Source organism: Protomyctophum parallelum, assembly GCF_964188405.1.
Source record: "Protomyctophum parallelum genome assembly, chromosome: 11".
Lineage (NCBI taxonomy): Eukaryota > Metazoa > Chordata > Actinopteri > Myctophiformes > Myctophidae > Protomyctophum > Protomyctophum parallelum.
In genome coordinates this window covers 16959213-16985985 of record NC_139707.1, presented here as the reverse complement: position 1 = coordinate 16985985, position 26773 = coordinate 16959213, and the positions used below count along the sequence as shown (strand labels likewise).

Here is a 26773-nt window from a genome sequence, read left to right as displayed (position 1 = left end):
TCTCATTTGGATTTGGACTCATTTAGATAGTGCTAGAGACCAATGTGTTCCAACACATTTTTACAGCTGGAATTTAGAAAATCTGTTTTTCATATTAGCTTTTCTAATCAATTTGTACACTCTCCGAATACTGGTGTGAATCTGACAAAATAATTTAGCGCTTGCAGCTGCTGTGGACTCGTACCCAAGTCTGTTCTTTTATATGGATGAATCAGGGTGCAAATCAGATGCCGTTTTAATTGTCACAAATTACAAATTAATTAAGTGGAAACAGACCGTGGCATTACAGAGTTGGGAAACCCATGGGTAGGTTATTGGTTGTCAGATTTATAGCTTCGATAGATTTATTAATGTCATACTATTTCCAAATACAGATGTATTTATTGATATTTTACTCCACTTATGGGGAACATGTCACCCCAGTACAATAGACAGAGGGGAACACCCAGCCATAAATATTAGCCTTGGACACTTTAAAATATTAAGAGCGAACTGGGGCCTCTGTTCACTAATGCATTCTGAAAGCATCGGGCCTGTAGTGGATTATTTATGTGAGGACCTGTAAAGCCAAAAACAAGGTGTGTCTATAAGGTCTTGTTATTACATTCAACGTCATAAAAGTAGAACATCTTAAATTCAGCGATTCATTTCCAACGTGCAGCGTAGTGAAGTTTAAGTGTTGCACTTGTGTGAGATTTGTGTTTTTTAGCGCAGGGAAGAAAAAACATTGGAAAGTAGTTTTTCCGTGTCCCCTTGTTTTTGCCTTTGATATTAAATAGCTCGTGGTGGAATAAAACCACAGCCAGAGCTCCTCTCATGTGTGGAGTTTTTCATTAGCGAAGACAGCGGATGAATAGGGGTCTATGTAGCTTGGCCTCACCTCACTGTAAATGCTTTTAAACCATGACAGTCCTGTCTGTAAATCTACCTCCCCCTCATCCCCATTGCTGCTACACCCTTCCAGTTACCTCCTCTGACAAACAGCCTGCATTCCTAACTGGAGACAACCTCAGACCATCATTAGTTGAAATTGATCACCCACGCTTTCTTATTAACCTTGGATGTGGACAGTGAGCACATTTAGCTCACTTTCACAACCCCTATCAAATAATTTATACAAAGGGAATAATTTATGAATGAACACACACACACACACACACACACACACACACACACACACACACACACACACACACACACACACACACACACACACACACACACACACACACACACACACAACATGTGCCCTGAAGGGTTAGCTATTTGGGTGTCAGCTGAGAACCCCTGGGCTGTTGAAGGACACTCAGGGACGCTAGTCTGCGTCCTTTGGTCCTGTCCAGAATAGTTCAAGGAGTCATCATAGTCACTTAGAATGGGTCTATGTTACTCATTCATTTGGCGCTCGAGAAGCAGGTGGGCCGAGCGGGACAGATTGGTTTACTCCAAATCAAAGAGGCCGATAAGAAACAAAAGATTTCCACTTTCAAAAGGAGGAATGCTGACCTCAAAGGTAAAGCGGGTTTTTGTCCATGTTCCTCTCAGATGTCTAGACAATATAGAGAGATCCCCCTGGCCACCTGCTCTGACTTCTCAGCTGACACGAGCCATATCTCTGGGATGAATTCCCTGTACATGACTCCGACAACACCGAAAAGGCCGCAAGCTCACCTCAGCCACACACATAGAACAAGCTGAACCTTCTGGGCTTGTGTCTTCAGATACGATCCTATAGTAGCCTTCAGAACATTTCATCATGGAGTCCTTGACAGGCGTCGAGAGTGCATAATGTTCAGACTGAGGAATGCCATGGGTGAGTCACAGGGATGAAGTCCTGACCTATAATTATTCCCCATTGGTCCCTGACATGTTGGGGTCAGACCCGGACAGCTGGGGCAACATCCCGCTGAGCTTCTATGCAACGAGGGATAGTGTCACACTGCAAAATTAGCTGCTCCATGGATCTAGACCTGTCGTCACTGACGGATGGGCAAAGAGGAGGTGTCAGAAACAGGACTGGTGATTTAGGACACGGTCTAGAGTTGTGACAACTTGTATAAATTATCTTGAGGGATTGGCTGCCAGTGTAAATGTCAAGGTTTTATTTACTGGGTGTCACCAATGGGGAATTTGGCCAACATTGATGGATCACTTTTCTTACATTTCTACACTCAACAAGGATTTCAATCATATGTACAGTTCTATATTTCCTTGAATATATACATATTCTGGCACAGAATCTCTGGCACATTCTGGTAGAGATCCTGTGAAAACCTATATCTTTCTGTTTCAAAGTTACAGTCACATTGCAAGACGCTATTGTACACATGTGCAAAATATAGCAACTAGTCTCTTGATTTGCTAACGTGCTAATCTTTCTGTTTTTCATCTTCTTTTTTGTATCATTATCTGCACCTTTGGTGGAAGAAATGTGCTGTTCTGGACCATACAATCACAAATTCCTTTGAAGCTCCCTGACCGTTATCCTTGACACCCAAAGCACAGCACTTACTGGTACTGGTTAGCAAATTAAACCCTTTAATGATAAGTTCTCTCCTGAGGTCTCATGGGAAATTTCCTCTGGATTACATTGTTGAAGAAGGCTTTGAACTTGACATTGAACTTAAGCAGACTTTTTGCCTGCAGACCTTTAAAGTTAGGCTCTGTCTGTCCTACCTACCTCAGTGGTGTATTATAGTGGCGCAATGCCCACTCATTGCTTATTTATACATTTTGTTAACGGGAGCTCTAACACAATACCTTTTCTAAGAAGGTGTAATTAAATTTTGTGTATAAGCTTTCCGCTTGTTCATTGATTATAATACAAAGAAGTTGCATAATCAATGAGTCAATAAGACATGAAGCACACAAGCTTTCTACCCAGAAGACAAAGCTCTCCACCACAGTGCTTAAACCAGTTGTAGCCTCTGGTTACCTTTTACATTCAAACAAAATAGGTTAACCACTTAATACTTTGTCACATGGAAAATGTAGCCCATCTACAAGCTCACAACATGAGCAATGAATGCAACACATTGTGAGCTTGTAGATCAGCTATTTAGCTATTCATTTCCATGTTTTGCTATTTTTGAAAAATTAGTTGTTTTATGGCAGACAATATTTGCATATAATGACAAAAATACGGACACCAGATTGAAAGTTAATAATTGACATAATACATGTTTATTGGAACTCAGAAAATAGCCACTTGCTCAAGTGATTTAGGCCTACTCGCTCTCCCAAGGACTCCTAGGATTATCTCAGAGAGGTATCAGGACTCAGCACAATTAGGACCAATGTTTGTCTTGTTGGAAGGCAGAAAGTGGCACTTCCACAGCAATTATTGTGGGGTGGGGGTGGAGGTATCTGCTGTCTACACAGGAGTGCTGACATCAGTTCCTGCCGCAGTGACCTCAGGGATGTCTGTTGTAGAGATCAAACAGCGCCGTAGAAGAGCTTAGGTCACCATGCTTCACTGAAACTGACCAGAGGTCCTCCCTGGCACCGACGCTGTGACCCCACTTCCCTGCTTATGTTACCCACACAGCCACAGTCAGCATACAAAGCATACCTAAAGTCATGCTGTAATGTGTGTGTTTGTGTGTGTGTGTGTGTGTGTGTGTGTGTGTGTGTGTGACACTGTGTGTGTGACTGTGTGTGTGTGTGTGTGTGTGTGTGTGTGTGTGTGTGTGTGTGTGTGTGTGTGTGTGTGTGTGTGTGTGTGTGTGTGTGTGTGTGTGTGTGTGTGTGTGTGTGCCTCTGGTATTAAAAACTGGTAATTACATGTACGCTGATGGAAGAGATGTGGATTTCACAATACTTTCATTGGATGAATTGATGACTGTAATTGTGTTTTCAACAGAGCTCAAAATAATGACTCATGCCCCCCTTCCCCTGTCCCCTCTCTCTCTCTTCTTCTCTTACAGAATAATGGATCCTTGGTGTGGTGCCAGAATCACAAACAGTGCTCAAAGGTAATGAATCCAACAAATCTATTGTTTTTAGATACAGCAGAGCGATATTCACTTCATCATCATAGATTCCAAGTTCAACCACAGAGGGCTGGGGAGAACCCCCCCTGTGAGGATACTCTTGATTTATAGGTGCTTCCTAGATTGCTTTTTCTTTTCCATTGCTATCCGTTTGCACTTTTAAGTAAGACTTAATGAGAGAAAACATGAACTGCGCCTCCCACCTATTGATTTATGAAGGTAATGCATGATTATTTCCGCTGTTGTTAATTTTCGGTAGGCCGTGTGCCATGGAAGCACTTCCCCGAACTGCTTGTTTGTGTTTTCATGGCCTGTACCGATGAAGGTTGATACAAAGCAGGTGTTGACGGCTCCTCTGAGAAGATGCTGCTGACATGTTCTCTCTGCTCCTTGTGGAGCTGTTGACAGGGCGCTTGCAGGCTGTGCCGTGCAGACTGTAGAGCATGGCTTATACCTTGTCATAAGACGGAAAATAGCCGATCTACAAGCTCCCGAATCGTACGACGTGTTGTGAGCGTGTAAATCTGCAGTTTTTGGTGTGCGCACAGCAAAGTATGTATTGTATTGAGCCGTAGTCACAGAACGGCATAGAGATGGCACACAGCTAGAGCGGCTCACATGCCAGTGTGTTGTTTGCCATCGAGGGCCAACAACAAGTTGCATCGAAAATCACATCCTGTGGGCAAGCGACACCGTCCTACTACAGAGTATAAATTAGGGTTCAGACAGAATGAAGACGATACACTCGGTTCCTCTTAAGGATTTCAGTGCCGTCGGCTAATGAGGAGTTAAATATACATTCAAATTTAACTCTCGAAATCAAATCTGTGCAGGGCAAGATGTAATCAATAATTATGCACAAATTGACCATTCGTGGCAGCGTGTCTTTGTTTGCCCTTCCTCTCTCCCCTGCATTAGAAAAACATGAATATTATACAGGAAGTGTGCTATTGCCACGGCAATGACAAATGTGGTCTTTGAGCACCATAACATACTTAGTACATGACTGATTCATTTAGCATGGGGCACTGTTATAAAAACAAATAGACTCTTATGTTTGTTTTTATTGATGACCATAACATATTTCATGCTCTGTGACCATGCCTGGCCTCATGGTCTTAGAGGTTTGTGTGCTGAACATTTTGGCCAATCAAGGGATTACAAATGATGATTTACTGGAACTACAGGGAAAGTGGACTGACTTTATTCATTATGCTGACTTAACGTGGCCCAGTTTTTGTTGTGATTAATCACAATCAACTTTCATTCACATCTGTTTGATGTCAAAATATTTCTACGTTGAGTAGAAATTCAAATCACTTCCACCATGACAATTTGAATTAGTTGACAATGTTAAGAACAATGTAGTTATTGTGCACTGTCCTTTTAATTCTATACTTACACACAGTAGTGCTGTTTCCTGAGCTCAGCTCATTAGAATTTTAAAATAGCCATATTTTGAATTCTAGAGGTTCGGGCTGCTAGGCGCCCCTCATACCTATGTCGCACTGCCGATCCGACCAATATGCCCATATATGGAGTGCATTTTATGCCAGTATGTGGAGATCGCAGTTATATCCAGAACAGGGCACTCGTCGCCGATTGCCAAGAACAAGGTTAGGTAACGTTAACTAATATTTACTTGCGCAAGCAGAGCGCGCAAGTAATAGTTTCGCCCGGTCCGTATGCACCGTCCCAGCCAACCCGCCACTTTTGATGCGTATGCAAATAAAACAGCAAATTGTGCCTGATTTGCCCATCTATGCATGAAGAGTCTAAGCTGCTTCTTTTTCACCTGACAGGGGAGAGTTTCACCGGCTGGACGTAGCATGTGGAAGGAACATGTTATTCCGAACAGTTCCTTTTTTAGGGAGTGTAGTTTAGAGACCAGGATTACTGCATGTTTTTGTGAGGATACCTACCTACCCTAGGGGACACGGGGAGAACATGCAAACTCCACACAGAAAGGCCCTTTCGCTAACCCCAAGTACAGTTTGTAAAGTGACAGGATGCTCACTCAAACATGGAACGTTCAAGCTGGTTGAAAAGGCTGGAATGAAAATACAGGATAGGACAATGATGTCATTTCACCATAATTTGGAAGTGTTTCAGACTCATGGCACTGAATCCTCGATCTCTTTTGTCCGGCACTGAACACACAGAAGTGCACACGGATTTGACATTATAAAACATAGTGTGGTAGGCAGCCACTAGCCATGCCCACTAATAGTATAGTGACTTTTTTACAATCAAATGCTCATTTTCCCTCAAGATTTGATGAATATTGGAGGTTGTAATATTTATTTCCAAGCACTAACACACAGGTATATAATTAATGAGCTGTATAGGCAAGGTAATTCATCTGAATTATAAAACAAGTCACACACATAATGAAGTGAGGGGCGCTAAAATGATCCATTCATTGTCAATGCTGGATATAGCCCTCAAAAATATATGCATATAATATTTACAAGGGATGTTCACTGTTGTCAGTGAATTCCTCATGATCTGTACCCAAAGACTGCTTACAAATTCACCATTCAAATTAACCTTTTTAAAAGGATGCTAATAGCATCTGGCAAAATGTAATACATCAACGACTCAAAATACATGAGGTTAATTTGTCATCAAGTTTGACTCTGGTGCTCTCAAGTAGATAGAGTTGTAGCTCCTTTAGAAGGCAATCCTTTGTTTTCAGCATAATGCAGTGAAGCTTGTTTCTCTCCTTTCCACAGTGATAGCCAACATTGGTTCTTGGCACCAGGCATTCCCCAGTCATTCATCAGAATTTTTATGTTTGAAAAGGCTTTCGCTGGCTGCAAGTCCAAGCACAGCACACTGTTTTCATAATCATCCAACATTGCTGAAACTCTGCAAATGTCAGAGATTCTTTAATGGACTTCTTGTTCTCTCTCTTCTAACAAGCATGTCACTTTGCACTTCTTTACCCTACTTGGAGGCTGATAATTTATCGGCAGCTGGATTTGATGAAACATCTTAAAATCCAATAATGCACCGGTATTACAGTGCTCTGCTATTCGGCTATTCCATATAGTTTGAAAAGGTCCCTCAAGATTTCTATTCCTGCTTCATATCCATGGAAATATATTTTTCTTTGGTTCAGTTATTCTTGATCCATCCAACTAACTAGGTCATGACAATATGCCGCTGTTTAATTTGGGTCCACATCTCAGGGCTTCAGGAGAGCACATACTGTAACCACACTTCACATCTCCATCTTTGTACTTTATGGGCTGTGTGTGTGTGTGTGTGTGTGTGTGTGTGTGTGTGTGTGTGTGTGTGTGTGTGTGTGTGTGTGTGTGTGTGTGTGTGTGTGTGTGTGTGTGTGTGTGTGTGTGTGTGTGTGTGTGTGTGTGTGTGTGTGTAGAGTGTGTAGTGTGTGCAAACACAGAGCTATAGTGGGAGCTCTTAACAATCGCACCAAATGGGCACATGTTGTACAGTGGCTCCCAGTGAATAGCTCTACATCCTCTGATTAGCCTCTTCACTTCATGAACAGCTCACAGTCAAACAGAGAGACAAAGGCAGTGGCTCTCAGGGAGTGCGGTGAGGGCAACAGGCCTGTCCACCCATGGGCTCTGTTAAAGAGCCACAGGGAGCTCCCTGCCGGTGAAGATAATGTGTGGAAGGGCTGCTTAATTATTTAGACAAAGATGTTGTGACCCCGTCCATCTGTCTTGCGTTTCAGGAAATCAAAGCCTCCCGTTGTCCATTTGAGAGGGGAAAGCCATCTCGGGCCATCTCATATGCAGTGTCCAGAGTTGGCCCCCACTCCCAGAGTCCCTATTGTCATTATAATTAACCTGCTTGCCCTTTCTCTGGGGCAGAGAGAGGTGGCGTTTGGAGGCCTGGGGAGTCATTATCATGCCATAACACTAGTTCAGCCGAGCAGCTCCATTCAGCAGAGAGACGCCAAGGGGACAGGCAGCAGACTTTTCTATGACCTATTGTCGTTTTATCTTTCTACTGTTAAGGCATCTCACTCGAGGAGTCTCGATGTGCTCTCTAAACGTTTAAAGACTCTAGGGTGTTCTCGGTTTCTGTTGGGGAAAAAAAAGTGGGAATTAAAGCTTCTGCAAGTGTATGAGAGAGAGTGTGCAGAAGTGGCCAAGAAGCTTTCCACATTCAGAGCATGGCTGATATTAACAGGGTTGCTTTCCCCCAAGGGTGCGATCCAGACTCCAAATCAAATGCTAGGATTGACTTTAGGCAGCTAGAAGCCAGCCTGCAAATAAGCAACTGCAATTCATTACCCTGGCCTTGGAAAAGAAAAACAAATCTGTGTATTATGCCTGCATGATTTGGCTTGTGAAGTCATTAGGACATGGTCATTATTTAGAGGTCCTCAAGAAAGAAAGAAAACCACATACAGTATTTATAATAAACAGAATCAAAACTGTTTAACTGTTTGTTCGTTCATTGTACACTTCTTCAACAGTGACACTTAGAGAATAGTGATCACTAATCTGAAATTAATTAGATCACACATTTTTGCTATGGTATAGCTGATGACAGCTTAAACAACTTAAACCTCATATACGTCATTGACCAGATTGATTGATTGAATACTTTATTAACATGATTATTATCAGTACAGGTAGTACAGTCAAAGGTTATGCTAAAAGGATTACACAAAGTGCCTCAGGGGTCTATACTAGGCTCCCTCTTTTTCCCCCAATTACCAATCTGTTGCAACGTGTTGTGAACTTGTAGATCAGCTATTTTCACCTAATGTTCACCCTCAGCTAGAATAGGATGCTGGGCCTAGTTCAAGTGGTTAAATGTCACGCTGCTACACGTTATTCATGTAGAAAACCCACTAATTTCACTGAGCAACACAGACATACAACAAAGTATATATTAGCCCTTAGGAACCAACATTGCCTGGAGACATGCTATTTATTGGCATTGAGTCGTGCATGTTTTTCATATAACTCACTCAAATTTCCAGGTGCCTCTTTTCATTCCTCTCTTTTTGTCCCGACCTATCACACCCTAGTTATACACACCAGAATAAGAATAAAAGAGTGTTTACACTTTTGGATTACATGTGTCTTAGTTTTGCATTTAGGAAGCTTTTGGAGCGGCTTTGCTGGAATGACAATAGTTGGAATGCTACTATGTCTTTCATTCAAAAGTGTCTTTCAAAAGAACGCTGTCAAGCCCTGCTCCCAACCCCCACATTTTCTCACGGCAAAAATGAACCGGGCCAAGTTCTCCAGCGGTAGTGTTTTTCTAGGTCAATCAGTCCAATAAAATTAAATTGGTAGCACTGGCTCTGGTCTGAATATGCATTAATCTTTATTAAGAAGAAAAATAACAGCATATGCAGAGGGAAAATATCACATTCCTCGTTGGCTACAAACTTGAAGAGTGTGTCATGGCAATTTACTCAGGACTTCGTGTGGCCTTCTTTTCTTTGGCGGTGGGCAGTATATTTTGGGGCGCAGTGAAAAGATCTGATAAAGTAGGTGGTGGTTGTTGAAGGTTTATGGTGGGGGCATGGCTGGGATTGTTGTGCGCTTGGATAGACTTCAAAGCACCTTTTGGTCATGTTGAGGCCAGACGTCCGTCTCAACACCATGCTTCGTCCTCACAGATGACAGACCACACCACCAGCGCAACACCTCAAAGCACGCTGTGGTGGTGGAAATGGCTGTCGAGTTGGCACTGTCTGGATTCTCTGTCACTTTTACAGCTAAATCATAGCAAGTGTAAGATTAAAGAGGGGTGCACAGCCAGTTTGACACATAATGAGATGTAATAAATAAATATGCCTATTATAATAACTAACAGATTGCTTGGGAGCGGGGTATTTCTGTTGTAGGTACAGACAAAAGACGCATCACTAAGGTTCAACAAAGGTTGTCTTTTGGGGTTTTTGAGGCAATGTGTGTGTTTGTGTGTGAATGTGTGGGTGGCAGAGGAGAATGAAGTTGCTCTGGTCAGTCACAGCAGGAAGGACCTGATCTGGACATGGCTGTTAAGTTTCATGGGCTGAGGAGGGGGTTGCTATCTGTGGAGCTCATTATTCACATGGTGGGTGGCAGAGGGTGAAACCCCCCACAGCAGGACCAAAGACACAGGCAGAGGAGAGAAACCTCAAAGACAATGGAACTAAACCATAAGTGTTGACTAGTTCATATCTAGCTAGCACAGTTCTCTCTCTCTCTCTCTCTCTCTCTCTCTCTCTCTCCCAGGAGCAGCAGTCATGAAGCAATATATTTTTAAATATGGTTTTATTGTTTTTTTTCCTTGTATGTCTTGCATTTTTAAAATACAAGACATACAAGGAACATAGTAAACAAAAAACAACAACAACAACATCCATGACAAAACAAAACCAACATTAACGCATAGCCACCCACCCACCCGCTAGCCCTGAGGGGAGAATAGACTGTACGATAATAAACAAGACTTACAAAAAAGGATTAGGAAAGAAACTTGTAGGCAAGAAATTACCATATAAAAGAAGCTAAAGAAGAGAGAGGGAAATTAATCAATTGCAGTTAAATAATTAATATATAAAAGAAAAGGGTCCCAGGTTCTACAGAAGTTATTCAATGAGCCTCTAGTTGAGAATGTAATTTTTTTCCCTAGGTGAATAAAGGACGACGGGTCTTTTATGAAGCAATATAACATTATTTAACATAGAGCTGATCTGATATTTCTATTTTACCGCAGGAAATCAACCACTTAACCAAGGACCAAATAAATGTTGTATCAAGCGATGTTTTCATTGATCCCACTTAGGACATGTAGAGTGCCTATACAGTTTTCTTAGATAATCAAAGCTTCACAACCGCTCCTTGTCTGATGGAATTTAATTCCACACAGATTCTCTTGAAGGATTGTTGTAATCAAAGCTGCTCTCACCAATAATGTCCAGGCAGTCACACAGTCTGTTCTCTCAAGTGTTTATTCTCATTCTGGGGCTGTATTGGCAGAATGTGTTGGCACACTTAGCGGATAGCTTAAGAAGTCATCTGTTGATGCTGTCATCCCCACCTAACTCAATTCTCACGTGTCTCCGTGGCACACTAAAAACGATGTATCTAAATTGTTTTTCTTTTTTACTTTGTCACACAAGTGACCTTGCTAGCTAGTAGCTAGCAGTCATGTTGGAGAAGGGAAGATTAGAAAGAGAGTGTCGAAAAGCCATTATAATACACAGAAATATTCCTCAATGTTAATGCATCAATTTCATCTGTTTGTAACTCAGAGTGTACATTTAACTCTCAATTTAAATGTACACTTACAATTTAAATGTACATATGCTTCAACTCTCTATTTGATTTGGATGGTTTACTGTCATGATGGCTTCTGGGTTCTCATTTCTCAATGCATTCAGATTGCATTCAAAGCCGCTGCATCGTCCAGTTAAATCCCATGGATTGCCTCACTGTGACAGACAGCGTTGGAGGGATGGATAACATGAATGTGTGTCAGACAGACAGAGACACTCAGTGATACTCAACTCTCCCATCCTTTTTGACCCTGAGGTCAGTATTCCAGCGCAGTAGTCTACAGTCAGTCGGGAGGATTACTGACTTAATGCACATCTATCTGCAATGGAAAAATACACTAACCTTTATTCATTTGTTTGGTCTTTAACGGCTTGGATCTCCAACTAGCTCACAGTGGTGTAATACAAAGCACAAGCCCTTGATGTACCCTATGTCCCCTTTATAGAGCAAACCTTTGTGATTTAGTTTTTTACAGCATGGCTCTGCAGGATCTAGATTATTTAGAAGAGCGTCTACGTATCTATCTGTTTTTCTCCTTTTTTTTGCGGGAGGTGTTGCAGTTCAAATGTAGCCAAAATGACCTTTGCTGTAAAGGGGCAGTTAGTGGGAGTTGGCACGGGTGAGTGGGATTAGTGGATTTGAAGTGTTTTCTCAACCCCATATAAACAAGTAGAGATAGTGGCGGAATGTGACTGCAGCCCAGGATTAGGTCAGCCTGCCCTCAAAGACTTGTCACGTTCCACATGTTGTGACGTACATTGTGACTGAATCAGGTTTCAAATCATAACTCGTCTCAATTTAGACGACGCACGATGCTCGGAGTGGTCACAACGGGAGGACGCCAGCGGAGCCCTGAAAACCTTTTAGCCTTGTTTACTATGCACCAGACGCTCAGGGGAGGACATTCCCATAACAAATAAGCTTTTCTCGTCTTCTCTGCGGAAAAGCCGATTATCATAGCTCTAAATCTCACTGTGTCGGAAGTTTAAATAAATGGCCTTTTTCTGCTGGGAAAGCATGTTATCGTATGATCCCGCATTTCCCAGCTCTGCTTTCATGTGTCTGTCACGATGACATTGTGTCGGTTTGTGTCGTCGCTGTGATGGCGAGGGAGCACACAGAGGCGAATACAGTAAATCATCAGAGATGTTTAGCAGAGTTAAACGTGGGACTGAGGGGGGAGAGAGGCATTAGCTTTCCCAGGCCATGGCACAGTGAAAACAGGACTACTGGCCTCTTTATCACCAATCTGACCCCACATGACGGATACATCCTGTTGAGTCTAATTGTCATGAAATGTAAACTGAGACCAGAGGAAGGTGATAACTGAGGCTCTCGTTTCAGCCACTGTAATTTGGAACCTTGTCGTCGCATAATGTACCAACATGAGGGTGGTGAGACCTTTTAACCACTTTCAACCTGGCATCCATAACCTGGACAAAAATAGAGGATTCTACAAGCTCCCATCATGTTGCGTTGCGATATGAGCATGATTTCCATTTTTTGGGCAAAACACTGTCATATGACAACGTATAAAATACGGCATAACATATTTCCTAATACGACAAATAGCCAAAAATAGCCGATTACCTGGCTCACAATGTGTCGCGTATGTCACGTATTTGGAGAACTGTCCGAACGATCGACTTCAAACTGGGTGCGCGTGTCGCTGATGGCCCAAGGTTGTGCTGTGCAGATAGTGTTTGTCCAGAACTCCAGATAGTCTTACTGAGACGCCCATATGGGGGACATATGGTCCGAGGTTGTGCTGTGCCCGGTGTTTGTCCAGATAGTCTTACTGAGACGCCCATATGGGGGACATATGGAGATCCAGGACCTTAGATAGGTATGGGATCCACCGACTTAAACTTGGCTTGCATGATGTGTCAAGTGGGAAGTCAGTTGGATCAGTGGATCTGTCCAATTCCATTTAGGGTATGACTGACACAGAATATAAAAGAGACACAGACAGACAGATGTGTACAACAGATGCTCTGACGAGTGCGGGCATTGCATAAAGGTGTGTGTGTGGGGGGGGGGGGGGGGGGTGTGTCATGCATTTCCAACTTGCATCGTTTCCGATTAGGCCGTCTAGTTTTAGAAATTTAGAAAGTTGTTAATTTCTTTGAAATGTCTTGAAATCTTTCTCCTACAATGACATGCCCAAAATAGGGACGCCAGGGGAAAGTGGTTAAGTGGTTAAAGTAGTAAGTTACCCTGTGCAGTTTTGATTGTTTGTTGCATCAGTCTGTCAAGATGATGGACTTGTTCAGAGACAGACAGTTGGTGTGTGTGGGTGTCTGGATGAAACTTCAGAGTCATTAAGTATTAAGTTGCCGCTATTGCATTCCACACAGCAGACAATGGCTAGTGTGTGTGTGTGTGTGTGTGTGTGTGTGTGTGTGTGTGTGTGTGTGTGTGTGTGTGTGTGTGTGTGTGTGTGTGTGTGTGTGTGTGTGTGTGTGTGTGTGTGTGTGTGTGTGTGTGTGTGTGTGTGTGTGTGTGTGTGTGTGTGTGTGTGTGTGTGTGTGTATATTGTTTTTCCCCTTCTCATAAATAAGGCAGGCACCTCTGATTGTGGGGTATATGTATAATTCATGCCCCCTGCTCCTCCCCTTCTCTTTCTCGCTTTTTTGCCAAGTGATTCCTTGTGGCCTCTTTGTTGTCTGCGCCCTCAACTGCATTTAAATTAATAATTAAAGTGATACTCAAAGAATGTCTGTGATAGTACCTGCTAAGTTGCTCACAGTATTTGAGGAGCTAAATAGAAGTCTTTAACTGGACACATTTCACCCCATTGAAGCACCTTGTCAAGACTATAAGGTGCTTGGAATTTTTGGAAGATATTTCCCTGTCAAATAAACGTGGTGGGCAATGTATATTATGCTCATGATTATGGTTATATAATATATATATTTAAAAAAGAGAAATAAACCTTCCAAGGAAGGGAATGCACACTCGGGGAACAAAGACGGACAACTTACTGCATAATCAACTTATTTAGTAGGACGATGCCTTTCATGACATGAAATGCAGCTCAAAGTGCTTTACAGAGCAATGGAGAAAAAAAGAAAAGAAAAGCAAGGCATAAACATTAAAAAACAAGCAGTAATGCAATATAAAAGGGGACTCCTGCACTAGAGCTTATCAGTGCAGGAGAGCTTATCAGAATATGAAAACATGTCCAGTTACATTTAGGATATTGCCATTTCTGTTTAAACACTTAAACCTTATATGCAGCACTTTGTTGACCAGGTGCCAGGGGGAGATTCTTGGTCCCCTCCTTTTCCCCCTCCACGTCAAATCCTTTCACCGAAAATAACCTACGAGCTCACCGCATGTGGCAAGCTTGTAGTTCAGAATGTATGCCGCCCTATTAGGGTTCAAGTGGTTAATTTATTTTAAATTTGTATTGGTGCAGCAGTGGCTCAGGAGAGGTAGAGTGGTCATTCAATCCCCAGCTCCTCCTGGCATTGCGTCAAAGTGTCCTTGAGCAAGAAGACGCTGAACCCTAACTGCCCCCTACGAGCAGGTTGGCGCCTTGCATGGCTGCCTCTGCCGACAATGCGTCACCGTGTGAACGTCATTCTGAAGTACTTTAAGCGGTTGGTAGACTAGAAAAGCATTAAACGCAAGAGAATCTACCAATAAATGATGGATTTCCTTTTCTTTTCTGATTTCTTTGCTCAAGTGTAATGTTAGATAAACACCTTAATGTTCAGTTGGAACGCGCAAAAGTGAGAATCTCAAGCGTTCAGATTGTTGTTAATCCACGTTTTTGATCTACCTAATCCTGTTTTTGCACACACCTGTGTTGGTTTATGGAAGTCAAGAAACAAAAAACACGATATCAGATGGACACACCCTGAACGTACTTTAAACAGTCACAGGTAGCATAAAGCTGAGAAAATAGTGTCTAGACTGTAGTAGCCCTGGGCAGGATATCTTCTTGATTTACTTGGTAGATTTTTACAGTCCCATGACAGCTAATGGCAAGTCAGAGACATACTGGAACGGATTAATGGCATAATGATTTTATACTTATTCACATCATAGCCCCGACACCTAATGATATATGTTTCTACTCCAGATACTGTGGATTCAATTTGCTATGATAGTCCCTGTGTGGAAAGGCAATTCCTGATCAGATATTTCTTTTCATTTCAGCCATGTCACGCAATTCTGTTCTTTTTTCTTGTAAGGTTTTAATGACATGGGTGAAATAAAGGCCTTCACTTAAATAGGGAATTTGGAAGGAAATGGAGCTGTCTTTGAGTTCAGTAATGCAGTTTGAAGTGTGGCTTGTGCCACGAATGAGAATGAGGGAGAACGCACGGAAGACAGGAAAACCATCAAGACTAATGGTGCTCATAGTGGCTTCCTTTGAGAGCAATGGGATAGAAAGAGAGAGGGGATAGACTGAGATAGTAGAGAAATAAGACAAGGAGGTGAACGTTAGGTAGAGCGGGACAAACAAGAAGTAAATTCAGGAGACAGATTGAATAAGAACAAGTCCCAAGCAAGGGATTGGTGACCAGTGCTTCGATGGGCCGATAAATATGAGAAGCGGGCAGAGAGCTGCTGGAGTAATTGAGTCTGGTGGTCGCGAGCGTGAAAAGCACCAAGGCAGCAGAAAATAGCCATAACTCAAAGAGATATGGGTGTGAGATTTACTGTGTGTGATCAACAGCACAGATTCCACCGCCGGTATGCGACTTTCCCAGCGGAGCAGGGTGCCCTGGCTCCGTCCCAGGGGCAACAAACGCGGCTCGTAAATATCCCCTGGCACCGACCAGCGCCTGACACTGAACTTCAGGGCCAGGATCGATGGGTTCAGCTCCCAGGGCTCATCTCTCTCTGTTTTATGGGATAATAGGAAAAACACATACTGTGCAGGGTGGGGGAATGCTGCACTCGTGTAGGTGACCTCTGAGAGGAAGGATTTGTTGACACAGAAATAATAAAAATAAAGCTCGAGCATGGACAGAAGTGGGCAATACTTTTTTTTTTTTTTAACAACAAACAGTTACAAACTACAACTTCAGTCGTAATTTCTCAGCTAACTACACCTACATCTCTCCCATGATTATACGAATACTGTCAAGGCAGTATGGGAGAATATCTTGCACTATTAGTATGAATTATGTTCCATCTTTTATTATGTCTGCACTGTGTATTGTTAAGCCTGCTGCGGTCTTGACTGGTTGCAGTTCATGGTTCATTAACCGAGGTAAAACACGTCCGTGACATTTTATATATACAACTTTCTTTTTCCTTTCTTTCTCTCCATCGTTTATTTTGTTCTAGCTGCTCCCTTTGGGAAGCCAGTTCCTGTTTTTTATTCCTTTTTTAAGGATGGGACAGTGATAACCATGCCCCTGCCAGTATTGAGAAGAGGATGCATAACGGTCCTCCATCCATCCTGTTCTCTCTCCAACCCCCATCTGGTCTGTCATCCTTCCCACCACCTACCGCCCCTCTGCTCTCTCCTTCGCTGTGACAAAGTGGAGACGGGCTGTGGCATTGGCTGCCATTCAGCTCGAGTCTCTCATCGGCCCCACAGAATGCCTTTCAAGGTCTCCCAGCATTGCGACTGCTGCGTTTTATTACAGCGTGAAATGGGGAGTGAAAGACCCCTATGGATGGTCCTATTTAACCATGCAGAATGTGTCACTTTTGGAGAGAAAGATAAGGTCACAAAGGGAAAATCAGCAGTACAAATGCCTCTGTTAGAAGGCGCAACCAACAGCTCAGGTCCATACAAGTAGCCCTTGCTCGCTGTTGTTTAATCTGAGAGCAAGAGCTTTTGACATCCTTTTTTTGTGTGGAAATTGTTGTACGGAAATATGTTAATGGCTCACAGTATATTGACATGCATCACGCTTGTTTTTCAGACAGATGGTAGCTTGGTTGCCAGCTTCAGAGGTTTGCTTGAAGGAGAACCATACGCTGGCACCCAAACTAAACAGATGCACCATGTCCAGCCCAATTATGTTCTATACTTCAGCATCATGTGGTCTTTTCCCTGCTGATGTCCCCTTGACCAGACACATGTCTGCAAGTACTTCAGTTTGGACTGAGGACTTGCAACAGCTGATATTCAGCTGATATTCTTGATTCAGCAGCAGAAAACGGTGTAAATAAGAATCGGGCCTTTTGGATTGATGAGAGCACCTTTGTAATTATATACAGCCGTCCTATTTGCTTTGGCAAGACATCTGTCGTCAACCCTCCCCTTTCCTACTTAAATGTCGGGTTGTGGGTGTGTCTAGTGGGAATCGCTGACAGATTGTCAGTTATCAGCACACCTGCAGAGAGCTCTATTGCATGACTCAAATGCTTATCCTTTTTTATGAATACGTTTTATGACATTCATTCCTTCATATTCATTCCGTCCAAAAAAGACTCCACACATAAAAAAAATCCTTACGTTATCACCTTCAATTTTACTATCAGCATTTATGTATATTCTTAGGATGAAAAAAGGCAAAAGACAAAAATCTCCGTGCCAAATGAGATGCAAACATTGATTGAGTTGGATAGACATCCCTAAATCCACAGTACACTTTGTGATCTTTGTTGCATTGAAGTCTCTATAGTACATGTGCTGTCTTAACAAATGCTGTTTGGCATGCCAGCTTAACCATCTCGAGGTAACCATCATTCTATTTTCACTTGCTGTAAAAGAAGCTATCTTAAAAGAAAAGCCAATTTTTTTTTAACCGATGGAATGCATTCATTCTCTGCACACAAGATCTTTCAATTGGGAAAATGGGCTTGATCCCCAGGCTTATGAGTGCATGTTTGGTGATTTGTAGAAGGGATTTGGGGGGCTTTAGCATGTGCGTCTGCTGGCTGAATTTCCTGCAGACACTCCGGTGGAGCACAAGTCATTGCCTCAACACCTTATTGTCCTAGCTATAGCATGCGGCTCCTGCATGAGGCTGGGTGCTGCTACAGCTGCCTAGCGACCGCCTCAGGCTGTAACCTCAGTGGACTTAACCTCGGCCAGAGATAAGGATCTCATAAGGTCACGTTATTACTCTCAACAGACCCAAGCGTCATTGCAAAGACCCCATGGAGTGTGAGGCACTTTATGAACCTAACGGTTTTCCTCATATGTCATCTTTAGCTTTCTTGAAACTATTTAAGTGGTTTTTACCTGATCTCTGCCGTCGATCTTGCAGTAGTTTTTTTTTGGAACACTCGGCTGTCGTAATTCAGTGGCTTTTCCTGCGAGGTGTCCAATGTTCACTCTGGCACTCCGCTTCATATCAATGGAGAGATATATATCCCCATGAAGTAATTAAACAAATAGCAGCCCCACCGCCTACTCTTAACTCTAGAGCCTGCCGTTTAACACTTGAGCGGCCAGACAGCGCTCCTTCAGGAGCCTAGACGAGACCAGGCAAGCGCAATGGGTAATGGAGAGACGGGGCATAGCTTGTAATTGAGTACTGGCAGGAAAAAGCGTTGAGTCCTGATTGCTACTACGCTCCTCCAGAAGCCAGGTTTACGCTTCGTCACGTGGCCCTCCTCCGCTCTCCATAAAAAGCAAATAAACTTTTCACTGTCAATGGCAAAATAACGACAGAGCGGCACTAATGAGCTAATTAAAGACCCATAAACGCAGACTTGGCTCTCCATGACTGTGATGTGTCATTTCTTACATCGAAGTTGCATTTAGTACATTCTATTACATGCCTGCGCCTCTGAGACATGGGTACATACTGTACTGTGCAGTCAGAGTACAGTACCTTTACATAACATTAAATTACTTTTCTGATATGCAGTTTTCAGAAGTTTGAAACGAGGCGTTGCAGAAGGTTTTGTGGCCAAAGGCTCACCTCAGAAAACCCTCAACTCCTTTTAGCACCACATATCTACTACTCTGTCAACGACAAAGCCCTCCCACCACCACCATCGTTGACCGACATATGTGGACTTTCCCCGACGAGTGAGGAACGTGGTGGAATTTGTTGAAAGTTAGCTAGCGGCTGAGTCTCTGCCTCTCTACTGTATCTGGTGCAAGGGGTCTAAATTGAATAGGGGTTGAATGAGTGACTTTGGCAGGTTCCTGGTTAGTGTGGTTTGGGCCAGTCCCAGTTCTACACAGAAGCAGCCCAGTGGTGGTTTCGGTGTGGGAGCTGGAGCTCCCTTCTCTCTCATTTTGCACCGGCTCTCTCACAGCGGCCAGCAGTGGGAGCAGCGCTCAAGCCCTGCGGGCCTTTCAAGCCCATGCGAACATGCCCTTAATGATGGTGGCATTTGCCTGATTCTTTTGGACATGCATGAACTTTCATGTTAAATTCCATTTTGTTGTACTGAATTCGATTTGCTGAGGGCGAGCTGTTGTGTTTAACAGAGAGAGGAATTTGACCGTGTTGGTATATTTTCATTTTTCATTTTCAATTTTCTCATCCGTTAACTTCAGCTAAATGACTTTGAGCTATACAACCACTGCGAGGGGCTTTTTCTTTCATCCTGTGCCTGTGCCAAACATCCAGTAAATAAGTTCCACGTGTTTCAAAAGGGAATCCCAAGAACATTTAACTGGGTGTATCATCTATTAAGCATTCTCTATTCGACATGGCACAGGGAAAGGTGAATCTGTATCAAGTCCAGACACGAGGAGGGGGGCATGGGGGTGGGTGGGTGGGGGGTTACAAGGGGTAAGTAGTGTTGATGCATTGAAGATAGAATTTCGTCAAGGCCGGTGCCAGACAAAACCCCAGCATCAAATGGACTTCCAGAGTCAAGCTGACGGTTGGCTTTCCTCTGCTTATAAGGAACAACCCCTTTGGCCCGCGCCCGCTTTTGTAGGGGATTGTTTATGTTCCTTTAAGGTATGCGGGGCATCTGTAACAAAGAGGTGCGACGGGTTATTGTGGTGAAGGTGCAGGGGAAGTGCCTGAGCAAGCTGCCTGTCAGACAACACCATCTCTAAACAGCATACGCTTTGATGTGGTAGCGCTCTTTGAAGAACTGACACCCTTCTCCTTTTCACAGTGCCTGGAGCCCTGCAAGGAATCCTGGGACCTGAAGGAAAATCAGTGCCAGGATTTATGCGAGGTATGTCACAAACCAACCGCCCCCAATGCCATGGCTTTACCCCCAGACTCAAGCGTGTAAGGCTCTCGAGTAAGAAAACTAAAACGTTTTGAAAAACATTGAGAGGAGTGTGAAGCAGGCCTATTTTTTCTGTACAATAATGGCACTGTGTAAGGTTCAATCAAATCTGTGTAACTTACTCGCTACACCAATGAGTCACACGCTGAAATGTAAACAGGGCAATCCCTGTTAGCTCACAGACCAGCCTTCCTGAGGCCCAGCAGTCTGGATGTAAAAAGTAATCTGACAGATTTATTTCCCTCTGTGCTCCTCCTCTCCTCACTGCCCTCAGCCCCTATTTCCCAAGAAGCACTACGAGTGTCTGACAAGCTGTGAGTTCCTGAAGTCGGTGGAGGGGGTGAAGCAGGGCGACTGCCCCGCCCCAGAGAAGGCCAGCGGCTTTGCTGCAGCCTGTGTGGAGAGCTGTGAAGAGGACGCAGAGTGTTCGGCTGTCAAAAAGTGCTGCTCCAACGGCTGCGGTCACACCTGCCAGCTGCCTAAGAACCTCTACAAAGGTAAACACTGCCCAGCCTAAGTTAGTTAGCTAAGCCACTGTGTCCCAAACAGTGGTTCGGGACACATTTGTGGGTCACAGATAAATTGTCACAAATCGAGTAAAAATCAAAAATGTATTTTCCTACATTAAAATTAATATATATATCAAAAGATTTTTATACATTTTAAAACAGACGAACTAATCAATCAAAGTCAATTTCCATAAATAGAAAGAATGCTAATTGAGAAAGTAGTTAACATAGCTGATCTACAAGCTTGCAACGTGGCGCAAAGTGACGCGTTATGTGCTTGTAGATCTGCTATTTTCACTAGTTTGGGTACCTCGCAAACGTCTAATCTCCCTCTTGCATCTCGACCTGAAAAGTTTGGGAACTACTGAACTAAGCCGTGCTTGATATATTCATTGAAATGCATTGGAAAAGTATTGCCATAAAAATGTGAATTATTTGCAGATTCAATACAATATGATTTAGCCTTTAGTTCCAGAGGGAACTAAAGTAACAAATGTAGCCATGTGGTCAGTTATAGATTTTGTTTTTGTGTGTCTATATAAATGCAAAAGATTTGTAAACCCTCATCTTTTACTTGAACTCACTTCCATTTTTACCCTCAGCCAAAGAGCGGTCTTGCTGTGTCTGCTGTAAATTATCATACATCGATGGTGTCATGTTATGCTGGATAAGCTTGAGGGTTTCACAGTCACAGATGTACCCAGCAACCTCTTGCTGTTGTAAAATGATTTAATAGCAGTGCCCAAGGCAGCCTGATGTTCTGAGGGCGCGAAGCCGTGTGAGAGAGGACTTATAGCTTCTGCAAAATCTGAGCTTTTGTATATAATAACACCACACATTGGCTGCTAGCCTTGGGCCATAACAAAGCAGAGGAAGAGGTGGAACTCTGCGTTTGGTGGAAGATGAGACTCTGAATTCAGTGTTGAAATGCTGCAGTGACATTCCACTGTATGTATATGTGCGACAGTGCGAGTGTCTGCACACGTGCGCATGTTTGCATGTGAGAGTGTATTGAGTGCCCCCAAGAGAGTGCGTTATTATTTATATTATGTTTTGAGTGAAATGTGGAGGCCATTCCGCATCGACGTCACCGTCGGTAAGATGAGCGGCGCATTGACGGAGGAAGATGAAAGGCTGCGTTGCCTTGAAAAGTTCAATACGGAGATCTAGTCAATGGAACACCATTCACCTTACCTTCAGATCAAACCACTGAGTCGGTCCAAACTCTTGAGTTGGTGATTGATCGCTGTTGGTGCTAGATTTACACGTAATTCCATTTAGCAGTCCAGTGCAAGTCTGTCCTAGTCTTCAGTGTTAAAGGTCTAATTACATGCTCATGGTTTGGAGAGTGTAATTGTTTCTGTGTGTGCAAGTGTGTATTTAGTCTTCGGGATGATGATCCATAATGCTGGAAGCCATTAGTCAACACGAGTGGGGCGAAATGGAGCGTTTCCCCTGCTGAGATCACTCTCAGATGTGCGTGCACACACACACACACACACACACACACACACACACACACACACACACACACACGCACGCGCGCACACACACGCGCGCGAACGCCTGTGTGTTTGTGTGTCTCTGTGCGTATGTGTGTGTATTTGTTGTATTTGTGTGTTCCTGGCTGTGTTTGTACGGACACATGGAAGGAAGGCTGTGCATATGTGCATGCGTGCAGTTGAAAGTCCCCAGCGTACGTGCATGTCCCCTACGCAAGAATAGCAGAGTCGAGCTGGGCTCTTCGTGTTCTCAGTTTTTCATCACCATCACCATTTCATCATCAGAGAAGCCCCCCCCCCCCCCTACTGGGCTTTTGTTCTATACATACTGAAGAGGAGCTTCTTCTTAATACATCAATAATAGAGCCAAGTGCTATCACATGCCAATCTCAGTATTCTCCAAGTTCTTTTCAGAGATACGTCAGCAGCAATGTGCCTCAAATAAAGTATGTACGAGCACATCAAAGATGGCTGGAGAAGAACTGACGGGTTTGCGGAATAGAATATAAATGTATTTATCAAGAGTCAGTTTACAGTTTGTTCAGTGGAAGAAAGACCCTCGTGAATAACACACATGTCCATTCTCCGTTCTCGTCCTGCGCATAGTATCTCTCTTCCCTTTTGTTATTTGTCTTGCTCTGTGTTTTGCGGTCAAATAACCTCCATCGCTTAGAAGACATATCATTGAGCGTGTGATGGATCCCCACTTGTAATGCCTGCTCAGTAATCAAAAGCACTGTGCAAGCACCACGCTGCGCTGCGGAGACAGACAGGAAGGAGTCGGGGTTAGTCTATCGGTTGGGGGTGGGGGTGTGCGTGTAATGTGTATGTTAGATGTGTGGATGGCATGATGAAACAAATGTGCTGTCAGTTACAGTGAGAGTTTCAAGATCTCCACGTTGTCAGAACAAGTCTATCAGTTAGTTGGTCTGTCAGCCATCGCTGGTTTATAGGAAGCTGTTGCACTCCATCCATCCCTTGAGAGAGAGAGAGAGCATTGTTGGGAAATCGTTCTCCTACATTGATTAGAGAGTGATTTTCCCTAAACCCCCGTAATTAGAGCCGTCATTACAATAGTATGTGCGTGAGTATTGAGAATTATAATCTAAGAGTCTAATTGTTGGGGTGAGTAAGACATGAATGGACGCTGCTCGCTTGATCATAATTCAGCCTGGAGTTACATCAGGATTTGGAGAGCGTGGAGCGAGCATGTGGCCAGTGAGAAAAAAACCAACTCTGTATGATTCTTGGATGGAACCTGGACTAATAGTTGTCTTTGGAAAGAAGAGCCAGACAGAGGACCCGTGGGGTTACCCTCACGCACGCACGCACACGCATGCTGTGGATGAAAGGAGGGAGCGTGTGTGTGGTATAGTAGTGTGTGCTTTGCAGGGGTGCTTGGGTGTCTTTGTGGGAAGATGAGTAAAGCCAGAGGGAGTATAGGAATGCTGTGGTGCTGTTAGAATTCCACATTGCACAGGAGATGTGACACACACTCTCTCTGCAACTCTCTCTTTCTCTGTCTCTCGCAGTCACACGTGTGCATGCTTGCATATGCATGCAGTGCACGCGCACACACACACACACACACACAGACACACACACACACACACACACACACACACACACACACACACACACACACACAAAGTGGAGCTGTGAAACCACAGCACAATGACCCCCAGCTGTTGATGATGTGCACAGAGCTGTTATCTGTGGTACAAAACAGAACACTGACTCCATATGCGTGTGGCAAATGGACGCCTGCCCTGTCTTCCAGGAGTTTATGAGCTTCAATCAATCAATCACTTTTACATTACACGTGCAATTGCGGGAATTGAGCTATAACCACCAGATCAAAAGCCCTGCATGCGAAACACACTTCTCATTATGACGCTCGCTGACACGCAGAGGTAGCCTTGATCCCATGTTTATGCTGCTTATGAATGCAGAGCAGCGTGGGCCCGCTTCGACGCTGACAGAGGTCCCGCATAATGGACTCAAGTGCTAGGTGATTTATCGAGAAGTGAAGGGATTTATTTGGCCTTCTCCTGTACTTCTAAAGTCACTTTTCCAATCTCCATCTCATTATCACTGTGCCCGCCGCTCAATCAACAACTCACTACGTCTCAACTGTAATAAATCCAGCAGAGAGACTTAATCTGCTCTGGCTGCACACTTGGTTCATTCCTGCACTTAATAAATCTCTAATTTATTGCACATGGCTTCATAGAGGGAGTTTGAACTGGGTTGAGTGCGAGAAACAATGATGCAAATGAAATGTGCAAGCATGTGTATGCTTGTCTATATGCACAATGCACATGCGCATTTTGAATGCTTGCATCATGCATGTGAGAGGAAGTAAATGGAGAGAAAAATAAAGACCAAAAGAGAAGGAGAGGGAGAGAGAGAGAGAGAGAACAGAAGACAGGGTTTGAGCTCCATCTGTCATACCTAGATGCTAACTATCTATATCATCACTAGGAAACACAGCTGCTAAAACAGAATCTCCGTAGCCAGAGAACATCTCAATCTGTCACAGCAGAAAGACCACGCTACTGACCCACAACGTGTAGTGATGTCATGTCTCATTGTTAACGTCTGTGGTTGTTGTAATATTTATCTCCTGAGTCTGTTGGCAGGGCGAAGAAAGGCATGGAGCTGACGTATAAAATGTTCCCAGTGGTGGTGATGTCAAATCTCTCAAACACATGTCATCGTTCCTACCTGCCTGTCCGTGTGTGTCTGTAGGTGTCCCTCTGAAGCCGAGGAAGGACCTGATCTTTTCGGAGCAGCCCTCCTCGGGGCAGCTGGAGATTCGCTGGTCGTCCAAGTTCAACATCTCCGTTGAGCCCGTCCTCTATGCGGTGCAACGACGCTGGAACTACGGCATCCATCCCAGCGAGGACGACGCCACCGAGTGGCAAAATGTGGCACAGGTAAGTGCACTGCGCACACACACACACACACACACACACACACACACGCACACGCACACACACACACATGCACGCACACACGCGCACGCACACACACACGCACGCACACACACACACACACACACACACACACACACACACACACACACACACACACACACACACACACACACACACACACACAAACACACAAACACACATGTCACATTGTTACACTAGGAAATCTGTGTTTGCCACGTTGTTTTCTACACTCTCAGAGGTAATCACTTAAGTCCTATATAGTTTGCCATATAACAAATAGTGAAAATAGCCAACTATAAATGTTTCAACTGGGACCAGGTACGGCAGGTTAAAAGTGGTTAAAGTAACTCTCAGGGTGTTACCGTGTACATATCAAAACGTGTTTTGGCCAGACACGTAGATTTTAGTTTTGGGCCGTCTCCGTCATCCCTGGAAACCTTGGCTTCACGTGCGACAGCATGCCACATGCTACAGCTGCCAACGTGCTGCGCAGCGATGACAGATTGTTGCACACGGTTGCACATTCCTCACAGTCGCGATGTCTTTGAAAGTTTTTGGCGAAGAGAAACACATAGATGACTGATGTGGCGGTAAAAATCACATGGGAGCTGTGACCCTGCGTCAACCCTGACCCCCGTGGCTTGCACTTTCCCCATCTGTCCCTCAGACCGCGGAGGAACGTGTCCAACTGGCTGACATCAGACCCAGCAGATGGTACCAGTTCAGAGTGGCTGCAGTCAACGTCCACGGGACCCGAGGCTTCACCGCCCCCAGCAAACACTTCCGCTCCTCCAGAGGTCTGTTCCGGTGTGCATTTGTCTATGTGTGCATTTGTCTCTGTGTGTGTGTGTGTGTGTGTGTGTGTGTGTGTGTGTGTGTGTGTGTGAGGGCGAGTGTCTGTGTGGGACTGTGTGTGGCCTTGCATTGAGTGTAAGTTCCTGTTTAACACCCTATGCCCTCCATTTGTTACAGTTAAGACCTTGCAACAGGTGGAGCATTTGGTTCAGTGATGCCTAATTTAGTCAGTTCAACTGTGCGTACATGCATGCAAACATATCTATTGGGCCTCATTCATGCATCTCTTCATAAAGGTGACGCACCGCTGCAAAGGTTGAGTCATCATGATCAGTCTAATCGTTGACCAGAGCAGAAAAAACGATTATTTTTTATCTAAAATGTTCTGAACCCACAGTAGCAATCTGGTAATATCAGGCTATATTTCACTTAAATGTATGGCATATGTAAACATGACATAAATGCATTAATGTATAAGTGAAATCGCTATATGTCCCAATCAACCAGGCGATAGCAAAACGTTGCTAATACCGGAGTATTTAAGCTAATTTCAATACATAGCCACTGTTTTACTCACTGCACAGCGTGTTGGTGCGCATGTACCTGCGTGTGTGTTAC

At 43.9% G+C, this 26773-nt stretch overlaps 1 protein-coding gene across 1 annotated transcript in view; it reads left to right on the top strand.

Moving 5' to 3' along the window:
• The window catches only part of anos1 (anosmin 1), a 41911-nt gene that overhangs the window by 2542 nt on the left and 12596 nt on the right, over positions 1 to 26773 (top strand). Inside the window, exons 2-6 of the mRNA XM_083776361.1 lie at positions 3927 to 3974; positions 20270 to 20332; positions 20664 to 20886; positions 25152 to 25339; positions 26028 to 26157. Of these exons, the coding sequence (XP_083632487.1) occupies positions 3927 to 3974; positions 20270 to 20332; positions 20664 to 20886; positions 25152 to 25339; positions 26028 to 26157 (652 nt within the window). The remainder of the gene's footprint in view (positions 1 to 3926; positions 3975 to 20269; positions 20333 to 20663; positions 20887 to 25151; positions 25340 to 26027; positions 26158 to 26773) is intronic.